At 52.4% G+C, this 21,670-nt stretch overlaps 1 protein-coding gene and 1 long non-coding RNA gene across 3 annotated transcripts in view; both read right to left on the bottom strand.

The window, feature by feature from the left end:
- Positions 1-68: 68 nt before the first annotated feature.
- On the bottom strand, positions 69-4,137 carry LOC129528003 (uncharacterized). Its single transcript, XR_008673126.2, has 3 exons — positions 1,711-4,137; positions 942-1,587; positions 69-667 (listed from the first exon to the last, which is right to left on the bottom strand). It is a non-coding gene; the product is annotated as an uncharacterized lncRNA (long non-coding RNA).
- A 391-nt stretch (positions 4,138-4,528) lies between these two features.
- The window catches only part of KIF1C (kinesin family member 1C), a 30,118-nt gene continuing 12,976 nt past the window's right edge, over positions 4,529-21,670 (bottom strand). For both annotated transcript variants that reach the window (XM_004058365.5, XM_055367218.2), the window contains 7 exons: positions 19,137-19,216; positions 18,032-18,126; positions 12,842-12,925; positions 12,243-12,429; positions 12,042-12,114; positions 10,206-10,823; positions 4,529-9,443 (listed from right to left, as the gene is read on the bottom strand). In XM_004058365.5, coding sequence (XP_004058413.1) covers positions 8,760-9,443; positions 10,206-10,823; positions 12,042-12,114; positions 12,243-12,429; positions 12,842-12,925; positions 18,032-18,126; positions 19,137-19,216 — 1,821 coding nt within the window. In that variant the 3' untranslated portion in view covers positions 4,529-8,759. The remainder of the gene's footprint in view (positions 9,444-10,205; positions 10,824-12,041; positions 12,115-12,242; positions 12,430-12,841; positions 12,926-18,031; positions 18,127-19,136; positions 19,217-21,670) is intronic.

Genomic DNA, 21,670 nt, shown 5'->3' with positions numbered 1-21,670 from the left:
TGCAATTAGATTTAAATACACATTGTAGTGCCTTTCTTATAGCCACAGCTTATCTCTTCTTCTGTGGGTTTTCTTGTCAAAAACCTTTCTTACTCAGGTGAGTCTCTGTCATTTGCTATGGGATTGCCCTTTAAAGACAACGGAGTCTCACTCTGTTGCTCAGGCTGGAGTGCAGTGGTGCAATCTCGGCTCACTGCAACCTCTGCCTCCCGGGTTCAAGCGATTCTCCTGCCTCAGCCTCCTGAGTAGCTGGGATTACAGGCGTGTGCCACCACGACCGGCTAATTTTGTAATTTTAGTAGAGACGGGGGTTTCACCATGTTGGTCAGGCTGGTCTCGAACTCCTGACCTCGTGATCCGCCCGCCTTGGCCTCCCAAAGTGCTGGGATTATAGGCGTGAGCCACCGCGCCCAGTGGAAACATGGATTACTTCAATTTTCTTCCTTCTGCTTTTCTGTATTTGTTAAATTTCAAATAAAGCAAACCCTGATTCAAAACCTCCTCTAATAAGCGGGGATTGTTTCCCCTAAGGTCGATCTACCCCCTAGCACAGTCCCTAAGGCAGAAGAAGCTGCTCAATGAAGGCTTCTCTTCCTTTTCTTTGGAACTCAAGAGCACCCACGAAGGGGAAGAAATGCTAATTCTGAAAGGAGTCAGGTCCTCCCTTCTGAAAAACGAAGATGACAGCTAGTCCTGGGGGAAGAGGAAATCCCCGCAGGGCTCCCGCCCACCTCCGGACCTTCCTCCAGACACGCGGAATACAGAAGCCCAAGCCCGGCGCCGCGTCACCCCCAGCCAGCCTTCTGCGCGTGCGCCCTCCCGCCTTGCGCCCCCCCGCACCCCCGCCTCGCATCCCCCCCCGCCTCGCACCCCCACCGCCTCGTCCCCCCCACCACCGGTCTCGCACCCCCACCGCCCGCCCGCCCGCCCGGGAGACTCACAGGCGCGCAGGGCCGCGGGGGGTCCCCTCGGCCACTCGTTCTCAAGGCTCCGTGAACGCGCAAGCAAAGACGTCCTTCGAGGGAACCTTTTCTCCTCCTGGCGGACAAGAGTGGAACGACAGGGCTTGAGGAGAAGTTTTGCCAGGTTGGGGGTGACATCTTTTGAAACTAGACCTCGTGTTTTATTTTGTTTGTTTGCTTGCTTGCTTGAGACGGAGTCTCGCTCTATTGCCCAGGCTGGAGTGCAATGGTGCAGTCTTGGCTCACTGCAACCTCCACCTCCTGGGTTCAAGCGATTCTCCTGCCTCAACCTCCCAAGTAGCCGGGATTACAGGTGCCCACCACCATGCCCGTCTAATTTTTGTATTTTTAGTAGAGACGGGCTTTCACCATGTTGGCCAGGCTGGTCTCGAACTCCTGACCTCATGATCCGCCCGCCTCGGCCTCCTAAAGTGCTGGGATTACAGGCGTGAGCCACCATGCCTGAGACCTCACCTCGTTTTGCAAGCACCTCTCTTCTTTCTCAAGGCCTCATATCCGGTTCAGAGTAAAGAAAAAGGGAAGGCACCAACCTTGAGCTCCTAAAATGTGCTAGAGCCTTTACATGTATTATCAGTAAATCTTCCCAACAGCTTCATTATTCATCCTGTTTTGCAGAAAAGGAAATTGAGACTCAGAGAAGGTGACTTACCCAGAGTAACACAGCTAATTAGTGAGACGACTGGAGCCCAGGTCTGTGTGCTCCAGAGATTCTGACTGCAGCCCTCACCTGTTGGGGATGGGGCTCTGGACTTGGAGAAAGGAGAGCTGCTTCTCTGCAGCTGAAGAGGCTCTGCAAGAAGCCCAGAACAGGCAGGGCGCTGTAGCTCATGCAGGTAATCCTAGCACTTTGGGAGGCTGAGGTGGGAGGATCACTTGAGCCCATAAGGTTGAGACCAGCCTGGGCAGCATAGCAAGATCACTGTCTCTACAAAAACAAAACAAAACAAAACAAAACAAAACACAGCCAGAGTCAGGCATGGTGACGCACACCTGTAGTTCCAGCTACTGGGGAAGGTGAGGCAGGAGAATCCCTTGAGCCTAGGAGTTTGAGGCCTCAGTGAATTATAGACCCACCACTGCACTCCACCCTGGGTGACAGAGCAAGACCTTGTCTTTAAGAAACAAAACACAAAACAAAACAAAAACAAAAAAACAGAACAGCTTCCCTGGTCATTTGTAAAGAACCTTTAATGGACTGTACCACAGGGCAAGACTTTCCGAGGTATCTCAAAACATATTCCTTCTCCAGAGATTAAGGTGGGGAGGGCAGGTGGGGGAAGGAATAGGAGGAGTTGAGGTGGAAATTCTCATTGGTGAGGCTGTTGGGGACACAGCAGGATTTGTTTTTTGTTTTTGTTTTTCTTTGAGACCGAGTCTGGCTCTGTCACCCAGGATGGAGTGCAGTAGCACAATCTCGGCTCACTGCAACTTCCGCCTCCCAGGTTCAAGCAATTCTCCTGCCTTAGCCTCTCGAGTAGCTGGGATTACAGTCATCTGCCACTATGCCCGGCTAATTTTTTTTTTTTTTTTTTGTATTTTTAGTAGCGATGGGGTTTCACCATGTTAGCCAGGCTGGTCTCGAACTCCTAACCTCAAGTGATCCACCTGCCTCGGCCTCTCAAAGTGCTAGGATTACAGGCATGAGCCACTGCACCTGGACTTTTTTTTTTTTTTTTGAGACTGAGTCTTGCTCTGTCACCCAGGCTGGAGTGCAGTGGCGCAATCTCAGCTCACTGCAACCTCCGCCTCCTGGGTTCAAGCAATTCTGCCTCAGCCTCCTGAGTAGCTGGGATTACAGGTGTGCGCCACTATGCCTAATTTTTATATTTTTAGTAGAGACGGGGGTTTCTCCATGTTGGCCAGGCTGGTCTCGAACTCCTTACCTCAGGTGATCCACCTGCCTTGGCCTCCCAAAGTTCTGGGATTACAGGCATGAGCCACCGCGCCCAGCTGTTGGGGGCATGGCAGGTTAATGTCAGCTCCTACAACTGTGAAATTGTTGAGGGATGAGAGAAGCAGTTTCTACAACTCACATCTAGTGACCAGGCCTTTAGATTAAACATACTATCCCGATGACGCCACAGTCTCCTCCTGCCTTTCAGTAGAGACAGAAGTGGGTAGCAGGAGTGAGAACACTCCTGTACAAGGCAGAGGCTGCTGGCCTTTGACCTGGAGAGATGGACACTATGCCAACCTTAACTGAGTAGCCGGAGATGTTAATGAGGCAGCAGAGTACCAGAGGTGCAGGGAGAGCCTGTCAGCCAGATTAAGTAGGATATTTAAAGCCAGCCTGCCTTGGGTAGTGTTTAAAACCTATTGGTATAGGAAGCAGGACCTTAGTGACATCCAGGGGACCACAGACTCTGTTTGAAGGAAGAAGATGATGGTGCAAGCGTTGTCTGTGACTCGTCAGGAGTGGCAACCTTTGGGCATGATGAGTGAAACCTATTCACAGTCCACCTGAACCAAAATGGCATCCAGTAGCTATGGACACTAACTCTTTAAAAGGGAAAAGAAGGCTACTTTTAGGGCCAGGCGCGGTGGCTCACGCCTGTAATCCTAGCATTTTGGGAGGCCGAGGCAGGTGGATCACGAGGTTAAGAGATCAAGACCATCCTGGTCAACACGGTGAAACCCCGCCTCTAATAAAAATACAAAAATTAGCCGGGCATGGTGGCACGCGCCTGTAATCCCAGCTACTCGGGAGGCTGAGGCAGAAGAATCGCTTGAACCTGGGAGGCAGAGGTTGCAGTCAGCCGAGATTACACCACTGCACTCCAGCCTGGCGACAGAGCAAGGCTCTGTCTCAAAAATAAAATAAAAATAATAAAATAAAATAAAAGGGAAAAGGTGACTGGCTCATGCCTATAATCCCAGCATTTTGGGAGGCAGACATGGATGGATTGCTTGAGCTCCGAAGTTCCAGATCACCCTGGGCAACATGACAAAACCCTGTCTCTAGAAAACTACAAAAAATTAGCTGGGCATGGTGGCATGCACCTGCAGTCCCAGCTACTCAGGAAGCTGAGGTGGGAGGATCACTTGAGCCTGGGAGGTCGAGGCTGTAATAAGCTGTGATGGCACCACTGCACTCCAGCCTCGGCGACAGAGTGAGATTCCTTCTCGAAAATAAATAAAAGTAAAAAAAAAAAAAAAAAAAGGCCAGGCATGGTGGCTCATGCCTGTAATCCCAGTACTTTGGTAGGCTGAGGTGGGCGGATCGCTTGAGGTCAGGAGTTCAAGACCAGCCTGGCTAACATGCCAAAACCCCATCTCTACTAAAAATACAAATATTGGTCGGGCATGGTGGTGGGCGCCTGTAATCCCAGCTACTCGGGAAGCTGAGGCCGGAGAATCGCTTGAACCCGGGAGGCGGAGGTTGCAGCGAGCGGAGATCATGCCACTGCACTCTAGCCTGGGCGACAAGAGCAAAACTCCATCTCAAAAAAAAAAAAATAAAAGGTTGGGGGGAGAACAATTTCAAACCAAACCAAATTTGAAGCTCTGAATATAGAAAGGTATAAATAAGACTGGTGGAGAAAAAATGTATTTGATCCCCAAATTTATTCAAGATACAAAAGTTCCAGGTGACAACAACAAAAAAAACATGTCTAAAAGAATAACCAACATATGTCGGTATGGTGTGGGAAGCTAAAAATAAAATAGTAACCAACAAAAGGAAAGCAGCTCCAAAGAAAGACAATGAAGAAAAGCAAATTAATTTCCAAGAAAATCAAGGATGACAGTGTAGAAATGTCAAGACGGAGTGAGCTAGAAAACTGAGATTGCTTGGGTGACTTCTCATGATTCCAGAGGAGGCCCACGAAATAGCTGCTGTCACTCACAGGACAGCCTGGGCAATTTGAGAGGGAACAGAAACTAGACGCAAGTTCATGAAATGCCTGGGAAGATTGAATTTGAGGAGAAGGCCCCATGGATTCTAAGCGAGGTGATGGTGATGTCTGATGTTCTTTTTATTTTTATATATATATTTTTAAGACAGGGTCTCCTGGTGGTGCAATCACAGGTCACTGCAGCCTTGACCTCCCAGGCTCAAGCGATCCTCCCACCTCAGCCTCCCAAGTAGCTACAGGTGTGAGCCAGTACACCCAGCTAATTTATGTATTTTTTGTAGAGACAGGGTCTTGTTATGTTGCCCAGGCTGGTCTCAAACTCCTGAGCTCAAACAGTCCTCCCGCCTCCGCCTCCCAAAGTGCTGGGATTACAGACATAAACCACCGCACCCAGCCAATATTTGATGGCCTAGAGGGGTGAGATGGGGTTTGGGCTTTAGTTATGTTGACCTGGGTTGGAATCCTAACTTTGCCACTTAAGAACTGTCTGAATTTGGGCAACTCATTAATCTAAACCAACCTCAGTCTTCAGGAGCCAGGCACGGTGGCACATGCTTGCAGTACCAGCTGCTTGGCTTGGGAGGCAGGATTGCTTGAGCCCAGGAGTTCGAGTTCAGCCTGGGCAACATAGCAAGATCTTGATTCTAAAAAAATAAATAAATAAGCCGGGCGTGGTGGCTCACGCCTGTAATCCCAACATTTTGGGAGGCAGAGGCGGGTGGATCACCTGAGGTCAGGAGTTCGAAACCAGCCTGGCCAACATAGTGAAACCCTGTCTCTACTAAAGATACAAAAAATTAGCCGGTTGCAGTTGTGGGCGCCTGTAATCCTAGCTACTCAGGAGGCTGAGGCAGGAGAATCGCTTGAACCCAGGAAGTGGAGGTTGTAGTGAGCCAAGATCATGCCATCGCACTCCAGCCTAGGCGACAGAGCGAGACTCCGTCTCAAAAAATAAATAAAAATAAACAAAACCTCAGTCTTCCCATCTGAAAAATGCAGACAAAAGACCTATTTTACCAGGGTACTTTAAAGACTAAATCAAATGCATATGGAATGCCTGCACAGGTAGCACAGATAAAAGATAAACAGGCACTACTCTGAATAAAATCTAAGTAAGTTTGCCCACAGTATTATTTTTGATTTTTATTTTTTGTAGAGATGGTGGGGGGGTCTCACTATGTTGCCCAGGCTGGTCTCAAATTCCTGGCCTCAAGTGATGCTCCCACCCTAATATTCCAAAGTGTTGGGATTACGGGTGTGAGCCACTGTGCCTGGCCCATGCACATTATTAAAGACTGACTTGGAAGGCTGGATATGTGGATTTTTTTTTTTTTTTTGAGAGAGTCCCACTCTTGCCCAGGCCAGAGTGCAGTGGTGCCTTCACGGCTCACCGCAGCCTCAATCTCCATGGGCTCAGGTGATCTTCCTACCTCCCTAGTAGCTGGAACTACAGGTACACACCACCACACCCAACTAGTTTTTCTATGTTTTGTAGATACAGGGTTTCACTATGTTGCCCAGGCTGGTCTCGAACTCCTGGACTCAACTGATCCTCCTGCCTCAGCCTCCCAAAGTGCTGGGATTACAGGTGTGAGCTTCTGTGCCCAGCCATAACTGGATTTTTAAAATTATGGATAATATACATTTATATAAGTCAAGGTCTTTAGGGAAAAATAATCCGTCTTTTAAGTTAGCAAGCTATTTTTCTCATCTCAAACCCCACAGCATTCTCTGTAACACTCAACTCAGCTCCCTCTGACCTCCAGAAAACTTGGTATTCTATCATTTTCTTGCTCACATTGAGTCTCCCCGGCCAGATTTTAAACTGCTCAAGCAAACACTGTTGCCAAACCATCCATTACATTCCAGATCTTGAGTCACTGTCAACAGGTCTGTGAAAACCTGGCAGTCAGAGGTGTCAAAGTAAAGGCAGGAGCATCAGGGTGTGGAAACCTAGAGTAAACCTAATCGTTCCTTCGCCCAGAGCCGTGGTTTGGCTGCAGTTGGGATATCTATGGTTTTGGCTGGAGACTGACCCCAGGAAGCTGTGAAGCAGTAGCTCAGAGCTTCAAGTGGGTCAAAGTGTTTTCCTGAGAACAGGATGAAAATGTGGGGACTCCGGAGTCTGGCAAGCCAAAGGCAGTGCTGGAGTACAGTCTAACCTGCAAAATCCTGGCAATGTGGCATAGTCAAGGGCTCGCTGCCTCAAGCCAGAACATTAAAACAAGCAGGCAACAGTTTTTTTATTTTTCTTGAAATGGAGTCTCGCTCTGTCGCCCAGGCTGGAGTGCAGTGGCGCAATCTCAGCTCACTGCAAGCTCCGCCTCCCAGGTTCACGCCATTCTCCTGCCTCAGCCTCCTGAGTAGCTGGGACTACAGGCCCCCGCCACCATGCCCAGCTAATTTTTTTATTTTTATTTTTAGTAGAGATGGGGTTTCACCATGATAGCCAGGATGGTCTCCATCTCCTGACCTCGTGATCCACCTGCCTCGGCCTCCCAGTGCTGGCATTACAGGCGTGAACCACTGCGCCCGGCCAACAAACAGTCTTAACACAAATAAAATAACGACTGGGAACAATGATGTAGCCTGCCAGAAGGCAGGTAACACAACCAGGATGAAAACAATCAGGTAAGCGCAGTATGCTTGCCCAACCCATTCACTATCAAGAGAAACTGGCTGCTTGGGAGACCTTTCAAATAAGTTAGGTGTCTTAAAGCAGAACTCCTCTGTACCCCACAAATCCTTCTGTATCTGTCAGCAACAGCCAGTTAAGCATTGACAGGCTGGCGGTCCCTCTACCTCCCCTCGCATCCCCGCTTCTGTGCTTTGTCCATAACAGACAGTGGTGCTGCTGGCACAGATTGAGACACTGGGTAAGCAAACATGAAAGCAGGGGAGGCCGGGCGCGGTGGCTCACACCTGTAATCCCACCACTTTGGGAGGCCAAGGTGGGTGGATCACTTGAGGTCATCAGGAGTTCGAGACCAGCCTGGCCAATATGGTGAAACCTCGTCACTACAAAAAATACAGTAATGAGCCAGGTGTGGTAGCACATGCCTGTAATCCCAGCTACTCAGGAGGCGGAGGCTGCAGTGAGCCAAGACTGTACCTCCAGCCTGGGCAACAAAGCAAGACCCTGTCTCCCAAAAAAAAAAGCAGGGGGAAAAGATCGGGCTGCGCACCCTGAAGGAAGAGACAGGAGGTTGAAGTTCAGGAAGACAAGATGGAAACATTCTTATATCCAGATCTGGGTGGTGCCTGCACAGAGCACACACACAAAACTTCACTGATAAGTATGCTTAAGACCTGTGCCATTGCCTTATATAACCTACACCTCCATGAAAACCCAAAACAGACAGGCCACAAGCTCCCTGTTTGCTATCCTTTATTAAAGGGCCCACATCCTCATGGGACTCCAGCCAAACCAGTCAGGTCCCCCAAATATAGCAGGAGGCCTGGAAGGGGAGGGGAATGACTTATGATCCTACCATGCCTCCCAAGAAACAGAAACCACCACAGACAGACAGACAGACGGACAGGGGCTGGGGAGAACTTGCCTCACTCTCAGTCCTCTCCCCCTTTCCCCCACTTGAAAAGAAAGTCAAACACTGGCTACGCAGCACCCCAGCCCCCCACCCCACCCATAGCAGCGTTTGTGGGACACACCCCCTTGCAAGGGGTGGCCCCGAGGCAGCTTCCTATCTCTCTCTTCACTTTGGTTTGCTCCTGGCAACTCTGTGCCCTCTTCCTTTCCTCAGCCTCCGGCTCGGTCTCCCCCTCGTCTTCTATCACCTACTCGGACCTTCTCTCTCATCTCCTGGGCCTCCCTGCCCCAGCACTTCCGGGGAAGCAGCGTCTCGGGCGTCTTCCCTTCTCCTAGCAAGGGGCCCCACCAGGCCCTCTGCCCAGGATGTGGGACTCACACAGCTGCCCCACTCTCCTTGAGGTCAGGGGCAGAACGCTGCCGTCTCATTCGTGGGGGAGTAGTGTATGGGGGGTAGCGGGGCCCTGGGGGCCGCTGGGCTGGGTAGGGTTGGGGTGGCTGGGGATAAGAGTTGTGCTTTTTGGGCTGGAAGTGCTGGGGTTCAGGCTGTGCAGAACCCGCTCCCCGGGATCGGCCCCCTCCATCCAGGGAGTTCCTGCGGGGATGGTGGGACCTTCGGGGACTCGGAGGCCGGCGGGCAGGGGTGGCTGGATGGGGAGTGACCTCCTCAGGGGGTTGGGGCGGAGTTGGAGCCTCCCCGCTCCCCATCCCTGGCCAAGACTCCCGGTGTTGGGGGTTGCTCTTGAAGGGGAAGCGTAGCTTGCAGTCGTGAGGCGGCACAAAGCGGGCTGGGGGCCTGCGCAGCCCCCCGCCCCGGCCCCCAGAGCCCTGCAGTCCCTGCAGCCGTAGCTGCTCCTGCTTGAGCCAGCGAAGACGACCACGACGGAAGGCAGGGTCCTCCTCCATGAGCCGTGACACCCGCTCCCAGCTTGACAGTGGTGGCGAGGGGGGCCGGGCTGACGGCATGCGGTCACTGGGGGCTGCCTCCTCTGCTGCCTCTGATCCCTCAGGCGGGGCCCAGGGGACCTCACCACCTTCTTCATTCTCATCCTCATGATCCTGGGAGGGAGGAGTGAGAGAAAAGGAGAAGGGATGTCAGGAGAGCTGAATCCTCAGGACATGTGGATTCAAGAGGGACCTGGAGTGGCTGGATGTCAAAAGGGTCCAGAGAAAAGCCTAGAGATAAGGAAGCTCGAAAAATAGTGGTTTAGGGCCGGGAGCAGTGGCTCACGCCTGTAATCGCAGCACTTTGGGAAGCTGAGGTGGGCGGATCACAAGGTCAAGAGATCAAGACCATCCTGGCCAATGTGGTGAAACCCCGTCTCTACTAAAATACAAAAAAAAAAAATTAGCTGGGTGTGGTGGTGCGTGCCTGTAGTCCCAGCTACTCAGGAGGCTGAGGCAGGAGAATGGCTTGAACCTGGGAGGCGGAGGTTGCAGTGAGCCAAGATTGCGCCACTGCACTCCAGACTGGCAACAGAGCAAGACTTCACCTCAGAAACAAAACAAAACTGCAAACTTTATATCAGTGGGTCTTAGACTTCACTGCATTTCAGAAACACCCAGAGCTTATTATAAATGCAGATTTGTCCCCAAAGATGTGGATTCAATAGGTCTGGGGTGGAACCCAGGAATCTATTTTAATTAGCAGCCTGGTGACAGCGAGGCATGTGGTTCATAAACAATATTGAAAAAAAACGTACTATACTTCAATGCAATTTTTTCCAGACTTGGGGAAGGTTAGGCTCTGAGATGGAAGGTTCAGACTCCTAAAGGGAAGAGCCGAGAGAGGAGAGAAGGGAGGCAGAAGGCCAGTCCTACCTGGGCCAGGGGGATGACCCTCTCCATGCGGAGCATGCGGTCCCGCAGGGCCTGCAGCTCCCGGTCCTTGCTGCTGTTCTGCAGCTTCACCTCCTGCAGAATCCCCGTCAGCTTGTCGATGTGGGCCCGGAGGTCCTCCACCTCCGCCCCTCGGGCTCCCTCCTCACTGCCACCACCACTGCCAGCTCCACCTCCTTCCTCCTCGCCTACAGTGTCCCAGACATCCCGGGCCACAGCCCTCCAGGCGTCTCCGGGGCCCTCTGGCTTGCCATAGGTGCGACACAGCTCCCGCATCTTGAGGGCGGCCAGGGCCTCAATCTCAGCCCGCCCGTGGCGGAAGTCAGCCAGGGCCACCTCGTAGCAGATCTCCTTCACCGCCTGCATCTTCAGATCAGCCATGGTGGCCCAGCGGGGGTCTTTGCCCTGCAGCCTGCGTCGCTGGGGGATCTGATAAACCCTGCGAGGGGCCCTGCGCTTGCCACTGCTGGGCAGACCACAGCGTTTGACAATGGTCTGGACCGTGGTGGGCGGCAGCTGCTCCCGCAAGGAGGAGATGAGCCTCCAGCTCTCTTCACAAGAGCGCTTGTCAGAGTCATCCCCGCTGTCCGAGTCTGCATACTGGGGCCACAGAAAGAAAGAGGAAGAGAGGGCTAAGGACATCCAGAGCCCATGTGTCTTGGCCCATTGTGTCCTAAGTACACTGGAAACACGCCCATCAGGGAGCCTGGGTTCAAGTCCTGCTCCACCCCAACAGCACACCCTTGGGCAGACTGCTTAACGCTGCTCTTCTAGACAACAGAGATAGTGACGGGATCTACCTCCCAGATCCATGTGGAGTACTTAGAACCATGGCTGGCACCGAGAAAGTTACCATAAGTATTAGTTGTAGCTAATCGAGTGTGGAACTTTGTGCAAGACTTAAAAGACCATTGAGGGGTGGTGGCTCGTGCCTGCAATCCCAGCATGTTGGAAGGCCAAGGCAGGAGGATCACTTGAGCCCAGGAGCTGAAGACCAGCCTGGGCAATGTAGTGAGACCCCCATCTCTACAAAAAATAAAAAATGTAGCCAGGCATGGAAGTGCACACCTGTGATCCCAGCTACTCAGGAGGTTGAGGTGGAAGGACTGCTTGAACCCAAGGAGTTCGAGGCTGCAGTGAGCTATGATCAGGCCACTGCACTCCAGCCAGGGTGACAGAGCAAGATCCTGCCTCAAAAACAAAACAGAAAGTCCATGGCCAGGTGCGGTGGCTCATGCCTGTAATCCCAGCATTTTGGGAGGCTGAGGCATGCGGATCATCTGAGGTCAGGAGTTCGAGACCAGCCTCGCCAACATGGTGAAACACTGTTTCTACTAAAAATACAATAATTATTAGCCAGGCATGGTGGCGGGCTCCTGTAATGCCAGCTACTGGGGAGGCTGAGGCATGAGAATCGCTTGAACCCAGGAGGCGGAGGCTACAGTAAGCCGAGATCATCCCACTGCATTCCAGCCTGGGTGACAGGAGACTCCATCTCCAAAAAAAAAAAAAAAAAAAAAAAAAAAACCACAACAATCTTAATACCAACACAGGTGGTACTTGGATATGGTGAAAATCATAAACTTGGCACGAGAAACTGGAGTATGGGAAGGCCTGGTCAACTGGAGGAATCTTACTTCCTTCCTCACAGTGGATTCCTCCTGTAGTCACATCTCTCTCCTGGCTTTTTCCTCTTGGACCCTTCCCCTTACCCCCATGCCCATTTCCCACTCTGGCTCAGCGGTGAGCACTGCACTGGGACTTAGGCTTGCGGCTCATTTGCCCATCAGCCCATCCCCAGCCCTTGCTGCCCCTCACCAGTCGCTGCTGCTCCAGCAGAAGATCGGCTTCTTCCTTTTCTTTCCGGTACTGATTCTCCAGATCCTGCAGCCTGGGATTGGACAGGGAGGGAAGGAAGAGTAACCTTGGTGAGGTATCTGACAAGAGGAGGACACGGGCCCAGAGGCCCGGGAGGGACGGCCTAGACGGCCATGGGGCACGTGGGTACTCCCCTCGCACCTCTTCTCCATTTCCAGCTTGATGTCGATGCCTTGCTGCTCCAGCAGTTCCTTCTGGGCAAAGTTCCAGTCGACTGGCTCAGAGGGCGGTCCTGGGGGTGGGGGGACCCCTCGTTCCCGTTCCAGCCTCGCCTGCTCCGGGTGGTTGAAGCGGAAAACGTGGTTCTTGCCCATCACAATCCTATTCCCTAGAGATGGGAGGAGGGAAAAGTAAACTCGCTCCCCATCAGCACCAAATCCATCCCTACACCCAAGGCATAGAGAATCTGGCACAGGGACTGTGACACCCTCCCCTTCATCACCCCAAGTCTGAAGGCAGTTGGAGCCTATGCTCCCCTGGCTGACACCCAGGGACCAACCCCATTCTTGTCAACCAAAGGGAATTGCGAGAGCTTGGCATCCTCTTCCTGTTCCCTGGGGCGGAAAGAGAAACCAAGACCTGACTCCTTGACCTTCACTTCCCAGTTCCTTCTTTATATCCCAGTGCTATTTCTGATGTATTTCAGGGTCCTCCTCTAGGATGCACCCAGAAGGACCTCCCTTGAGACTTCCTACACACAGCCACGCCCCAGAACCCTCAATCTGCGACACATCTTCTACCTGACTTCAGCACCAGCGGCTCCGTCACAAGCTTCCCATTCACATATGTCTCAGCTCCTTCACAAGGCTCCAGAGTGACCACCACTGAATGGAGGGGCAGAGGAAGGGGAAAGATTAGACCCTGGAGGAAGGTGGGTCATGGTCACAGATTCCCACCTTGCCTTACCCCAAAAAACCACACATGCACCACCAGTCCCACCCCCAGTACCTGTGGGGGGTGCCATGGCCCCTCTGGTGGCAGGCAGCACAGGAAAGGAAGAGCAGAAGGAGGGTTAGAGCCCCAACTACAATTCCCAGAAGCCTCTGCAGTGGCTCCTGACTCACCCACCTCTATCCTCCCCAGCAACAGCTTAGAAAACCAGTAATTGTCAAAAGGATTCATTCCTCATGTTTAACTGCTCAGAGGCCCTGTCATTTCTGCCTTCCAGATGTCCATTCCTACCTTTCCCACGGACATTATCCCTGGTGGGGCCTGGGCTCCTCCAGCAGGCTTCTAGCCCACCCCTCTGCCTCATGCATCTTGCAAACTGCCACCTGACTCATCTTCTCAAGCCACAGCTGACACGTGACAAGAGAAAGTCAACCCAACCCAAACATCCATCTAGCTGCTCCTCAGTACAAATCACTGAGCCTGCCAGTTTCTGGGGACGCGAAGATGCACGAGGCAGCTCCCTGTCCTCGAGGAGCAGTGGCCATTGCCGCAGAGGAACCCTGGTATCCCAAAGGCCCAGGCTCTGCAGCTCCTTAGCCAGGGATGCTGAACAAGTCAATTTAACTTCTGTGATATTCTATAAGATGGGATAATGAAGTCTGAATGAAGAGTGGTTAGAAGGCCCAAATAAGTAAACCACAAAATAACATGCAAACATGTGTTTTATTATTATAATACTTATACTAGAAGTAATAGAGAAACACAGAAACTGGGATGAACTAAAATATCAGGCAGGGATGGGGACAACGGATGCTGCTGGGAGAACAAGGAGAGCAGAGGACTCAGCTTAGGAGCAGAGGGAGACTCAGAAGCCGATGGGGAGAAGGGCAGCCAAGGGCATCACGGTCGGTCGGGGAAACAGCAGTGGCAGAAGTGGACAGCAGGACGGGATGCGGGTGCCTAGAGGGGGTGCCATCTATCCCCACCTTTTCTTCATTTCCCATCATGCCACAAAATTCATTTATTGATTCAAACCCAAATATACCACACTCCTACTATCTTCCAAACACTATTTTACTAGGTCTCAGAAATACAGTGGTGATATAAAACAAAAAATCCCTGCTCTCATAGAGCTTACTTCTGTCTGGTAAGACAGACAATAAACAAGATAATCTAAAGTCATTTAATCGTGATGGATGGCTTTTTTTTTTTTTTTTGAGATGGAGTTTCACTCTTGTTGCCCAGGCTGGAGCGCAATGGTGCGATCTCAGCTCACTGCAACCTCTGCCTCCTGGGTTCAAGCAATTCTCCTGCCTCAGCCTCCTGAGTAGCTGGGATTACAGGCATGCGCCACCACACCGGGCTAATTTTGTATTTTTAGTAGAGACGGGGTTTCTCCATGTTGGTCAGGCTGGTCTCGAACTCCTGACCTCAGGTGATCCGCCCACCTTGGCCTCCCAAAGTGCTGGGATCACAGGCATGAGCCACTGCGCCTGGCCAGATGCCATTTATTAAAACTAAAAGAAGGGGTAAAAAAGGCATTTAATTCTATTAATATTTTTAAAAGCAGATTATCTAAAGTCCTCTCTAAAGGGAATAGGATTGGGCACAGTGGCTCACGCCTGTAATCCCAGCACTTTGGGAGGCCGAGGCAGGTGGACTGCTTGAGCTCAGGACTTTGAGACCAGCCTGGGCAACACAGTAAAACCCTGTCTGTACGAAAAGTACAAAAATTAGCTAGGTGTGGTGGCACAGGTCTGTAGTCCCAGCTACTCAGGAGGCTGAGGTGGGGGGATCACTTTAACCCGGGAGGTTGAGGCTGCAGTGAACCATGATCATGCCACTGCACTCTAGCCTGGGCGACAGGGCAAGACCCTGTCTCAAAAAATAAAAATGAAAATGAAAATAAAAAAGGAGGGAATAGGTGTTATGCAGGGAAAGTGGGGCTGGGTGAGAAGACTGCTCCAGCTTGGCCCAGGCAGCCTTACCCTGAACCCATGATAATCTGACAGTCTAGGGCAGAGCTCACAGCACAGCCCCTGGTGCCTGCCATCCTGTGTCTGAATCCAGTTCTGCCATTTTGTGTCATCTTTTGCAAATCACCTAACCCCCGAGAGCCTCAGTTCTCTCACCTGTGAGCTATGTGAGAAAATGCGGACACACAGAGTAGATGGTCAGTAAAAACCATTCTTCTACATCCATACCTGTCTGTGCTGCCCCGTCCTCTCTGCCTGTCTCTGGCCAGGTCTTAAATCTGCTGTTAAGAACTGAGGCCCAGGCTGGGTGCGGTGGCTCACGCCTGTAATCCCAGCACTTTGGGAGGCCAAGGTGGGTGGATCATGAGGTCAGGAGATTGAGACCATCCTAGCTAACATGGCGAAACCCCGTCTCTACTAAAAATACAAAAAAATGAGCCGGGTGTGGTGAGGGGGGGGGCGCCTGTAGTCCCAGCTACTCGGGAGGCTGAGGCAGGAGAATGGCGTGAATCCGGGAGGCGGAGCTTGCAGTGAGCCGAGATCGTGCCACTGCACTCGAGCCTGGGCGACAGAGCGAGACTCCGTCTCAAAAAAAAAAAAAAAAAAAAAAAGAACCAAGGCCCACAGGGACTAAACCACCACAATCCCCACCCTTGGCAGCACAGAATCATTGGCTGCCTTTACTGTGACCTATGTCAGTCTTGCACACAGGTGTCATCTCCCCGCACTGTAGCTCCTTGCCCATGGGCTGGCTCTGCTGAGGTGTATTTTTGGTGGCCTGTATGGCTTTCATATCTCCCCCAGCAAATGGCTTGAGGTTGCCGCAGAACAGGAACTTGGCAATAACTCACTGGGCTGAACTGATTCAACAGCTTTCAACCCAAAACGCCGGAAGCATTTGCTGTCACTGAGGACTTGAACCAGACCAGAACAAGTGCCTTGATTGGCTGACCCTGAACCATATGGAAACCCAAGAGGCATGTCTTTTTTTTTTTTTTTTTTTGAAACAGAGTCTCACTCTGTCACCCAGGCTGGAGTGCAGTGGCGCAATCTCAGCTCACTGCAACCTCCACTTCCCAGGTTCAAGCAATTCTCCTGTCTCAGCCTCCTAAGTAGCTGGGATTACAAGCGTTTGCCACCACGCTCAGCTAATTTTTTTGTACTTTTAGTAGAGACGGGGTTCCACCATGTTGGCCAGGCTGGTTTCAAACTCCTGACCTCAAGTGATCCACCCACCTTGGCCTCCCAAAGTGCTAAGATTACAGGCATGAGCCACCCCACCAGCCCCAAGAGGTATGTCTTAAACCTCACTGTAAGACGCACACGATAACGTCTTTTGTTATTTTTTAAAATGTGCTGGCTGGGTGCGGTGGCTCATGCCTGTAATCCCAGCACTTTGGGAGGCCGAGGCAGGAGGATCATAAGGTCAGGAGTTCAAGACTAGCCTGACCAACATGGTGAAACCCTGTCTCTACTAAAAATACAAAAATTAGGGCTGGGTGCGGTGGCTCAAGCCTGTAATCCCAGCACCTTGGGAGGTCAAGGCGGGAGGATCACTTGAGGTTGGGAGTTGGAGAAACCCTGTTTCTACTAAAAATACAAAATTAGCCGGGTGTGGTGGCGCACACCTGTAGTCCCAGCTACTCGGGAGGCTGAGGCAGGAGAATTACTTGAACCCGGGAGGCAGAGGTTGCAGTGAGTCGAGATCGTGCCACTGCATTCCAGCCTGGACGACAGAGCGAGACTCCATCTCAAGAAAAAAAAAAAAAAAAAAAGGTGCTGACCATACACACCCCAGGTCCCTTGTCCCCTGGAAGGTGTTAGGCCAAGCACTCCTAGGTCTCTGAGGCACAACACACACACCAGGTCCAAGCTGACAGACAGCACATGTGTACCACGTCCTTCCTCCCTGCCCAACTCATTTTCACAGAGACTTTGCTTGAGCTTATGTGAACCCAAATCATTATATTTTTTTTAAGTGTTACAACTAAAACAAACTGGTGACCTCAAAAATACACCTCAGCAGGTGCAGTGGCTCACGCCTGTAATCCCAGTGCTTTGGGAGGCCAAGGTGGGCGGATCACATGAGGTCAGCAGTTCAAGACCAGTCTGACCAACATGGTGAAACCCCGTCTCTACTGAAAATACAAAAATTAGCCTGGTGTGGTGGCGCATGCCTGTAATCCCAGCTACTCAGGGGGTTGAGGCAAGAGAATCACTTGAACCTGGGAGGTGGGGGCTGCAGTGAGCCAAGATCATGCCACTGCACTCCAGCCTGGGGGAAACAGTGAGACTCTGTCTCAAATGATTAAAAAAAAAAAAAAAAAAAGCTGGGGGCAGTGGCTCATGCCTGTAATCCCAGCACTTCGGAAGGCCGAGGCAGGCGGATCACCTGAGGTCAGGAGTTCGAGACCAGCCTGACCAACATGGGAGAAACCCCATCTCTACTAAAAACGCAAAATTAGCCGGGCATGGTGGCACATGCTTGTAATCCCAGCTACTCGGGAGGCTGAAGCAGAAGAATTGCTTGAATCCGGGAGGTTGAGGCTGCAGTGAGCCCAGATCGCGGCCATTGCACTCCAGCCTGGGCGACAAGAGCGAACAATCCGTCTCAAAAAAAAAAATAAAAATAAAAAGAAATCTCAGCAGTCATAGCTGGATAGAAGCAGGTTTTCCACAGGGACAAGTTCCGATATTCAAATACAGGTTTTTGTTTAAAAAGGATCAGAGTGCTAGTTTTGGTTAACAAGATCAAGAAGGGCAGGATCTTCTCTTCAGCAAAATCCCACACTCTGGCTCACCAGTGTCCCATTTCTACCTTAGAACCCCTCGCCAGTGCCTGACCACGCAGCAGTCTGCCTTCTCAGGGTGGGTGCAGAGGGCTGGGCTTGTGGTATTCCTCCATTCATACCCATGAGCCCCAAGCCCCTCTGAGGACAAGGCCACATCCCCTCTTTATATGGCTGCACTCCCTGGTGCCCGACCCAGACCTCTGTGTTCAGTGTGTGGGGTGGAACATGGGGCCTCTCTCCGTCTGGCCTCTCTCACCCCCTCAGCCATTACCTTCTCCATCTGGCTGGGGGATGCTCCGGAACAGACAGTGTTGCTCCCGAATGAACTGTCCGGTCAGCTTGATGTCCATATCTACTTGGCCGACCCTGGGGAAGCAATGGCCAACGTTTGTGAGCATGTGCCAGACTTTAACCAAGCCCCTCCTGAACACCAGTTTATCCAACTCAATGAACCAAGCCAATTATTCCCATTTCACAGATGAGGAAGCAGAGGCTCAGGGAGGTGAAATGGCTTGCCCGGGTTCATTCAGTGGGCAGTGAAGTGATGCTGGGATCTGAGCCCAGGTCTGCCTGACTCTGAAGCCATGCTCTTAGTCACCATGTTATACAGCAGGCTCGCCAACTTCTCTTGAAGCTGGGAGAGCATGCAGGGCTGTGGAGGCAGCTGTTTAGAGATCTGAGATATCTCCAGGGACCACCAGGGAAGGGAGGCACCAATGTGGCTAACCCTCAGCAGCCACACCCCAAAAGCAGAGGCTGCTCCCCAGGCCACTGGGTACATGCTACCTGGGTACATGCAAACCTGGGAGAAATGGGCACCCTCAGCCACAGGCCTCCACCCATCCTTAAGCTGATGATCCTGAGAGCTCACTCCCTACCCAAGATGACTACCAAGGACAGCCACAAATGCCTGTGGTGGGAGGGGAAGGGCACCCTCACCCCTTTAGGGGAGGTACCGAGCCCCCATGACTTCATAATACCAGCCCAAGGAGCCACATGCCCTTAGCTGTGCAGCCCTCAAGCGCACAGACCAGGCCGTGTTTCCCTTCTCCCGCCCCCAGGGAAGGCCCCACCAAGGGAGGCCAAGGCAATGGCATCAGGGTCTAAGAATGAGGGGGTCTATGTTTCCCAACTCTCCTGCCCCAGTAAACAAGGTTGTCTCGCCCTAACCAAACTGGCAGGTGGAGGCAAGACAGCCACTGAGCAGGCACACTGCTCTTGAAGCTGGGAGAGCATGCAGGGCTGTGGAGGCAGCTGTTTAGAGATCTGAGGTATCTCCAGGGACCACCAGGGAAGGGAGACACCAATGTGGCCAACCCTTGGCAGCCACACCCCAAAAGCAGAGGCTGCCCCCCAGGCCGCTGGGTACACGCTACCTGGTGACGCCATCTTTGATGTGGTAGAGCAGACACTCAGACATCAGAGGGTCTTCGTTCAGGTTCACCAGGTGGGGAGTCTAAGCGGGGAGAGAAAGGTGGTCAGGGGGAGCCAGCCAGGGGTGCTATGGAAAGGAAGAAAGGGAGCGGTGGGAGGAGACACCCTTCCAGTCCTGGCACTGCCAGCTGCGCCCCCTCACTCTGGAGAGCTCTCCTGCCCTCTGTACTCCTCCTATCGTCATCCGTCCACCCCAATGACGTTCTTTGGTTCCCACCTCTCACACCAACCGCCTTCGGGACAGCCTGATCCACCCTCTCCTCACACAAGGGGCCTACAAAAATTGCCCCACCCATCCAGCTGCATCCAGGTCAGCAACCCTTCCCAAGGCCTGTCTCTTCAGAAGCACCTCGACCCACCAGGGTCCCTGACCAGAAGCCCCGGACCCCCTGCATTCTCTTCTTCCCTATATTCCTCTGTCTCAGGTCCCATCATTTCTTTCCTCAAAATGTACCTTGCAGCTTCTGGAGAGTTGGGGGAGACTCATGAGCAGACTGGTACTCCCCACCTTTCATCAACCTTGAATTTCCTACACACATGAATTACTTTCACAATTTAAAAATAAAAAGTGTCTCTTCAACTTAAAAGCAAATGGAACAAACATGTTTCTTGAAGCAGACTCACTGACTCTTCCCCAGTGACTACCCCTCCCTGGGCTGCTTCACCTCAAGCCTGGGTCCCTGCAGCACCCACCTGGGGCTGTCCCTGCCTAAGGCCCCCAGCCAAGTCCATCCTGAACACCTGAGTGACTGTTACGCTGCTCTGTGCTGAAAACCCGGCCCATTCCCTTCTCCCACAGCACCTTCTCCTGACTTGTTTCCATTACAACAGCCCTGCCCTTGCTGGGCAGTACTCTGGGTGGCGTACAGGCCACGCTGCCTCTGTATCCCCATTCATGCCACTGCTGCCACGCCTGGGGAAGTCTCCCTTCCTGCCAGCTGCTGCCGTGCCACACACCTGTCCATCCCTCGGCACCACCCTGCCCCAGGCCCACCTGCCTTCCTGCCACCCCTCAGGTCTCCCAGCTTCCTGCCCACACCTCGCTATGGCCATGTCTTTGCCTCTCTGCTGAGACCTCTCCAGCTGGAACCCCAGGGCCCGCTGGACTTGAGCCTACTTTTTCCCCTGGCATCCCTGGGCCTCCTCCATGTCCCGGCTCCAGTCCATCTGTCCAAGCCCCACTCCCAGGCCTCTCTCCCGGACTGGGTACTTCCACTCAGCAGACCCCTGAGCACTCCCTCCAAAGCAGGCCTCCTGCATCCCTGACTGCCAATGTCCCCAACAACAGACCCCCTCCCGCCCTGCCCCCACCTGCCAAAATCATTCACTTCCTTCACATTCCTCCCAGTCTGTCTGAAATGCAACTTCCTCCGAGAAGTTTTCCTAAGCCTTCCATCAGAACACAAGACCCCTGCCTCTGCTGCAGAAGGACTGACTGTGGCCTTTCTACCTCACCCTGGTGAAGTGCTAGGCGGGGTACAGAGATGAGTCAAGCCCAGGCACTGCTGTCCAGTCAGTCAGGAAATGAGAGTCAGCTAGGGGAGGTGAGGCTTGGCGTGGAAACACCATTACAAGTGGGAAACGGATGCCTCATGGAGGAGTTTCTGATTGTCTCATGCCCTTGCTTCAGTTCATTTATTCATTCATTTGTTCCCGGGGCTTGAGTGCCACTGTGTTCTGGGAGGGACTCACATGCAAACAGGAACAAAGTGAAGAACTATGGGACTTCAAGGGGATCAGGAGGACTTAATGGAAGGGTAACATGGGAGCCAGCCTTTGAGGACAAGGAGGGCGTGGACATGCACAAGAGCGCTCCGGGTGAAAGCAGCCTGGACAGAAGCATGGAGGCAGAAAGCACAGGGTACAGAAGGGAAACAGCACGGAGTCGAACCTCTATTTCTCTGGGAGCCACTTAACACTCAGAGCCCAAAGCTGTGTCCCCCACAGGTGTCTGTGTATCTTGTGCATCCGCCTTTCACCCAAGTGCTCCAACGATCACTCCTGCGACACTTCTCCTGAGGGACTCCCATGCCCCTCCCTACACTGCAGTGTCAGGCCTGCTCTGGGACTGGCAAACGCTGACGGGCTCCGGAAGCAGAAAGCAATCTATCCCTGGGGAGAGGGAACACGATTTGAGGCGGTGCTTTTCAACTTTTTCTTCAGCCCTATAACTCTTTGTTCAAAATGAAACCTTCTCTGGAAGCCTAGGACATCAAGCAGATAAGCAAGAAGCTGCTCAGGCCCAGGCTGGGGGTGAGAGCCCCAGGGTCTGGTCCTGTCCCTATCCTCAGCCCCTGAGAAGGCAGCTCAGAACCGGGTTTGAATACCACTGATTTAAGCAATCCTTAGCCCTGGTGGTGGGGGTCTTAGCAAGAGGAGGCTCCCTCCAAGATAAACTGTAGTTTTTTCCTCTAAGACCCAACTATTCCCTGTTGGAGCTACTCACACCAAACCCATTTCCCCCATGAGTCTAACA

The sequence above is a fragment of the Gorilla gorilla genome, chromosome 19, assembly GCF_029281585.2.
Source record: "Gorilla gorilla gorilla isolate KB3781 chromosome 19, NHGRI_mGorGor1-v2.1_pri, whole genome shotgun sequence".
Classification (NCBI taxonomy): domain Eukaryota; kingdom Metazoa; phylum Chordata; class Mammalia; order Primates; family Hominidae; genus Gorilla; species Gorilla gorilla.
Note: the sequence above shows the minus strand (reverse complement) of the source record. Positions and strands in the feature narration are given on the sequence as shown.